The 6,000-nt window shown below is 47.9% G+C and overlaps 1 protein-coding gene across 2 annotated transcripts in view; it reads left to right on the top strand.

Annotated features, from left to right (window-relative positions):
• Positions 1-1,759: 1,759 nt before the first annotated feature.
• Positions 1,760-6,000, top strand: part of LOC141111820 (uncharacterized) — a 43,632-nt gene continuing 39,391 nt past the window's right edge. The window contains exon 1 of one of the 2 annotated variants that reach the window (XM_073603981.1): positions 1,760-1,876. Coding sequence is in view for 1 of the 2 variants with exons in the window: in XM_073603972.1 (XP_073460073.1) it covers positions 2,143-2,176 (34 nt within the window). In the remaining variant the exon portion in view is untranslated. Of the gene's footprint in view, positions 1,877-1,929; positions 2,177-6,000 lie in introns of those variants that run through there. The other variant, XM_073603972.1, reaches the window with a different exon arrangement.

Below are 6,000 nucleotides of genomic sequence, written 5' to 3'. Positions count from 1 at the left end.
GGCTCAGGCTGTATGATCAGCACAAGCTGCATATGATGAGCACAGAGGCTGTATGATGAGCACAGGCTGCATACAATGGGCACAGAGGTTGTATGATGAGCACAGGCTGCATACGATGGGCACAGAGGCTGTATGATCAGCACAAGCTGCATATGATGAGCACAGAGGCTGTATGATCAGCACAAGCTGCATATGATGAGCACAGAGGCTGTATGATCAGCACAAGCTGCATATGATGAGCGCAGAGGCTGTATGATGAGCAGAGGCTGTATGATCAGCACAAGCTGCATATGATGAGCACAGAGGCTTTATGATCAGCACAGGCTGCTTATGATGAGCACAGAGGCTGTATGATGAGCACAGAGGCTGTATGATGAGCACAGAGGCTGTATGATGGGCACAGAGGCTGCATATGATGAGCAAGAGGCTGTATGGTGGGCACAGGCTGCATATGATGAGCACAGAGGCTGTATGATGGGCACAGGCTGCATATGATGGGCACAGGCTGCATATGATGAGCACAGGCTGCATATGATGGGCACAGAGGCTGTATGATGAGCACAGGCTGCATACGATGGGCACAGAGGCTGTATGATCAGCACAAGCTGCATACGATGAGCACAGAGGCTGTATGATGAGCACAGGCTGCATATGATGAGCACAGAGGCTGTATGATCAGCACAAGCTGCATATGATGAGCACAGAGGCTGTATGATCAGCACAGGCTGCATATGATGGGCACGGAGGCTGTATGATAAGCACAGGCTGCATATGATGGGCACAGAGGCTGTATGATGGGCACAGGCTGCATATGATGGGCACAGAGGCTTTATGATAAGCACCGGCTGCATACGATGGACACAGAGGCTGTATGAAGAGCACAGGCTGCATACGATGGACACAGAGGCTGTATGATGAGCACAGGCTGCATACGATGGACACAGAGGCTGTATGATGAGCACAGGCTGCATATGATGAGCACAGAGGCTGTATGATGGGCACAGAGGCTTTATGATGAGCACAGGCTGCATACGATGGACACAGAGGCTGTATGATGAGCACAGGCTGCATATGATGAGCACAGAGGCTGTATGATGAGCACAGGCTGCATACGATGGACACAGAGGCTGCATCTGATCAGCACAGGCTGCATATGATGAGCACAGAGGCTGCATATGATGGGCACAGAGGCTGCATATGATGGGCACAGAGGCTGCATATGATGGGCACAGAGGCTGCATATGATGAGCACAGGCTGCATATGGTGAGCACAGTGAGGCTATAATGGGTTTTCTTTTCAGTATTTTTCAAAAATTTTCAGTCTGTCCCCCCCCCCCAAAAAAAAAATTTGAGCACCAGCCGCCACTGCCACCATGTTTGGGTCATTAGTCACTAGGAAGACTGAGTGATCCTGCATGTTCTGTTATATAGTGCTAATAAAGCTTGAAAAAGTAACACGTTTTACAGCCGATATTTAACCCCAACCACGGTACCTCCTCTGTCTGTACATAATGAGACCAACATGACCGCTCCACCTCATACACCTGGGAAAAGGTGGGGCACACGCAGCTGAAGGTGGGAGGTGGGAGCCGCAGGCTGCGAGGATCTATCTGTAAAGGGGCGGTGCGCAGAGGAGGAGGAGCCGCAGCATCTCTTTACCTGTCAGGGGGCGGGGCGCAGAAGGCGGGCAAATTTTTTTCCTCCGGCAGGGGGCGGGGCACAGAGGGCAGGGAAGAGTTTTTCACCTGTTAGGGGGCGGGGCGCAGATGTCTGGGAAGCTCGTTCACCTGTCAGGGGGCGGGGCGCAGGGACAGATCGGAGTGGAGCTGATCAATCTGTCAGTGGGAGGACAGAGGCGCTGCAGGGAGGCTCTCAGGTGAGATCAGACTTCTTCTACTTCCCATCTATGATATGCTGACACTTTATTGTGAACCGATCAGCCATTGAATTGTCTAGCTCTGTATTGATCGCTCTATGGTGTTGTGTGTGTCTGGCTCGGTATATTAGGACAGTTATGACCTCACGATAGTCCCCTCGTGCTGTAGACGGAGAAGGGCTGGCTCCTTTCTCTGGTTTGTTGTCACCGATGTGATCGTCCTTTGTGCACATGCTGCTGGTCCGCCTATTTCCTGCTTATGTGGGATGGCTGTCAACTGCCTGGAGGGTTGGAGATCAGGTGAGATCGGCTATAGGAAACATACACTGGGAGAAACCTGAAGCTGACCACCTTCTGAAAATGCTGGATGCCTGGCTGCTTCTGTTTACAACACCTGTCAGCCAGATCAGGAAGGGAGTCCGAACTCCAAATCTGCATACTTTGTTCAGTGCCTGTAATGTATAAAGCATGGAAGCCATTGGATCAGTATGACAGCTTTATATGGAACTTTTTATATATCATGTATAAATGTGTATGTTTCTAATGTAGGTTTTACCAGGAGCAAGTATATTAATCAAAGTGTTCATAACGATACATGTATTTTTGTTATGTAATTAAAGGCCCAACCCCCCCCCCCCATTTTTGTCCCAAGCTGGAGATTTCCCTTCACTTCCCGTCTATTAGCTGCAACAGAACTGGTGTCCCCCCCTCCCCATCAAAACATTTCCTATTTATTCCTGTTTTGGTAACAACCCAAAATGTTATGATTTATCTATTGTTTTCTTCCACTATAACTCTCAGGCTGCATTCACACTTTCAGCGTTTTGCATCGTGGGCAGATTTGCCGCGATTCTGCCCACGATTTGAAAGCGCCGATGTGTGAATGACAAACCGTGGGGCTCACATTTGGGATGCCAATCTTTTGAGCCCCCCGTTCACATCGGAGTGATTTGAGATGCCAAAGCGCAGCCTATTGCCGGCGACGGCACTGTCCGAATCGGTGCGACGCCAACTTTGCGGCTCAGCACCGATATCCAAAAGCAGTTCCTGCACTACTTTTGGCGACTTCAAGCGCAATTTCAATAGACATCTGTGCATGAACCCGCACGGATGTCTTTCAAATCGCTCCCAAACTCGCAGTTAAATGTGGGTTTGAAATCATGCGAGTTCAGCTGAACTCGCACAATACCAAACCGGCCTTCAGTGTGAACGAGGGCTGAATGACGCCTAAAATCACGGTGCGGGTCTGCCGCGATTGCGGCGCGATAAATCTCAGTAACTAGGTCGCCCAAAAATAGCTCCTGAAGTTTTTTTTGAGCGACATGCTTCAAGCAATGTGAGTTGCCGCAATTGCAGCACGATTTATCACGGCAGACCCGCACTGTGATTTTAGGCCCCCGTTCATATCTTCCACCCACTATTCGAAATGGGCAGAAATTGCGGGACACCTGTGCGTTCCCTTTCACTTCCAATAGCACCCCGATGGCACAATTTTGCTGCGATTCTTTGGGTGACAGTTGCGGTAAAATCGCGCAAACAGAATTGCGGGACGCCTGTCGCCTAAAAGAAGCTCTAGTACTAGTAGGTCCCAGCAAGGCGCCACATCTGATTATACAGGAATGCTGTCTCCTATGGCAACAGTCTTTAACAGTTCCTTCAGCTTCACTACAACTGCCTCTTGTAGTTCTTCAACACGGAGCTCCCGGTCTCTCACTAGACCCTCTGATTCACTGAATCCCTTGAGCTCCTCCAATCTTTGTGGTGGTATCTCCCTCAAGCGTCACCCACTCTTCCCTGATGGGTCCCTAGCTTGGCACTCCAGATACTTCTCAAGCTTCACCCCTGCTGACCACCTCGGTCCCTGGCTTGACACACAAGGCTGCTCTGCAAGCATCTCCTCCGCTGGTTGGGTCTCTGACTTGATCACCGCCTGAAGTTTCCCAATTCTCCACCATGCCCTTCAGTGAGAATGCTGCTTCAGTTACTCACTGTTGTCCCTGGTAATAAGGTGGTCGGTCCCTTTGTGGCAACAGCTTCCCCTTACCTCCGACCACGACAGGTTCTCCGGTGGGCAGAACCGTCACTTCTGGTTGAACTGCAAGCTGCAGACCCAACCCTGCGCAGCTCTTTTGCTTCTGGATAGGCCCTCAGACAGCCAGATGTGCCCGGGATAGGCCCCATCTCCAGCCTAGCAGCCCGGGCAATAGGACACACATCCACCCAGACAGCCATCCAGGTGGCACAGAACACAGATCACCTGAATATATAGGCTCTCCCAGCAGGCCAAGGGATTCAAGAAAACCCCTGCCCATTGGCTGAGACACCCCACATACCCATAACCTGACCTTGGGTTGCCCTCCTCATATCTAGTACCACCAAGTACCCGGCCATCTAGTGGTAGAAGAGAAAAGTGCAAAGGCCAAACTTAGGGAGAAATCAATGCATCTCTAACACGTGACCACTGTAATTACTCCTGGCAAATAAATTTGTGAGGAGCAACCCTGACTAAACCCCAGGGTGCTACATACACATTTCCCCATTCACACCTGCGTGATTTGCCACATGACAATGCACAAGAGGAATCCCATTATTGTCTATGGGGACACAAATGCAACACTCTTTTGTGTGAGTTGGGAAAAGCTACTGTCTTTCTTTTGTTGTGATAGTGTTTTTTAGCCCTGTAGACTTAAAGGATGAACGGGCGATTTTCGGACAATGAAAACGAACGAGTTTCTAATTGGCATTGGGAAAATTGTGCGAGAAATAGAATTGAAAAAGAAATGCGCATGAGCTGTGACCTGGAAAGAAAAGATTACTGGCCATTAATTTTTTTTTTTTTTTTTTTTTTTCTGTAACAACATGAGGTGAAATTGGTCGAATTTCAAAATGAATGGTGGCACCATCAGATTACTAAACGCACAAACTTTTCGATCGACAAATCGTTTGGAATTTGACCCATGTACGGCCGGTTTAAAATGCTGGGAGACATGCACAGCTAGCTAGACACCTATGTGTTCAAGGGGCCTAAAACATTTCTTGTAAAACCATTAAATACACGTAGGAAATAAGTGCTGATTCTAATCAGAACTGTTCTAATGCCAATTAAAGCCAGGTAGTCAAAAGACAAATAGAATCCCGCCTCTGAGGTCATTTACACAGTGCTGAGTGTTCTGTACAGAAGAATCTGTTGGTAGCAGATGTGACAAGAGCCTTTAATCTTTACTACGTTGAGCAAACTGCTCCATTAGTAATATAATACAGGAGAGCTAATCTAATTGGACAAAGAATCAAGCCAGTGTAATGCCTGGCACACACGGGCAGTTTCTTGGTCATTCATCCCAGTGGGTGGCTGAAAAAAAAAAAACTGAGCAGCTCGCTGTACTAACTACGCGATGTTAGTACAGCAATCTTCCCCGCTGAGCTATTCTGATCTCCCCCCCGCTGAGCCGATTTAGTTGCTGGTTTTCGTGCATGCCTGTTCGATAAAACCAGACAAGGGCAGCTCCTGTTGGACACACTGGCCAAATGTTGGCCAATTTCTATTGAACTGGCCAATATTAAGTCAGTGTGTACCAGCCTTAAAGGTGGCCATAGATGGATAAAATTTTGAACGAAAATTTCTAGGAAGAGTCTTAGGAAAATTTGTAAAAAAATAAATTCTAAAGACATTCAAATGTTAGAAAAATTTTGTTTGATTTTTGGAATGAATGGACTTTACCAAACAAAAACCACATACACTGTTAGAAATTTGTTCGTTTGAGATCCTGCCCTTGTCACTGCGGTCAAGAACAATCGTCAATTTGATCCCATTAATGATTAGAAAAACAATCTTTCTTAGGCCTCTTTCACACAAACGTTCTGCTTGGGTTCACCTGTCAGTTTTTCAGGTGGACCCGATCAGGACCTCCATTCTCCTCCTAAAAATGGCCTAGTCATGAAGGGAGGGGGTTGTAAACCTTCCAGAGCTGAAGTGGTTAAAAATAGATAGGATACAGATAACATAGCCTATAAAAAGGGGATAGTGATCTCAGTTGGTTGCCATCCAAGGCAGCCAGTCACAACGGTGGACAAGCAGATGTATTCAGTCAGCTGCATCCTAAAAATGTCTTCAAATGACTACATGT

Source organism: Aquarana catesbeiana, linkage group LG01 (genome assembly GCF_042186555.1).
Source record: "Aquarana catesbeiana isolate 2022-GZ linkage group LG01, ASM4218655v1, whole genome shotgun sequence".
In the NCBI taxonomy this organism is placed as follows: domain Eukaryota; kingdom Metazoa; phylum Chordata; class Amphibia; order Anura; family Ranidae; genus Aquarana; species Aquarana catesbeiana.
The sequence above is the reverse complement of the archived record's forward strand: the minus strand, read 5'-3'. Positions and strand labels throughout refer to the sequence as shown.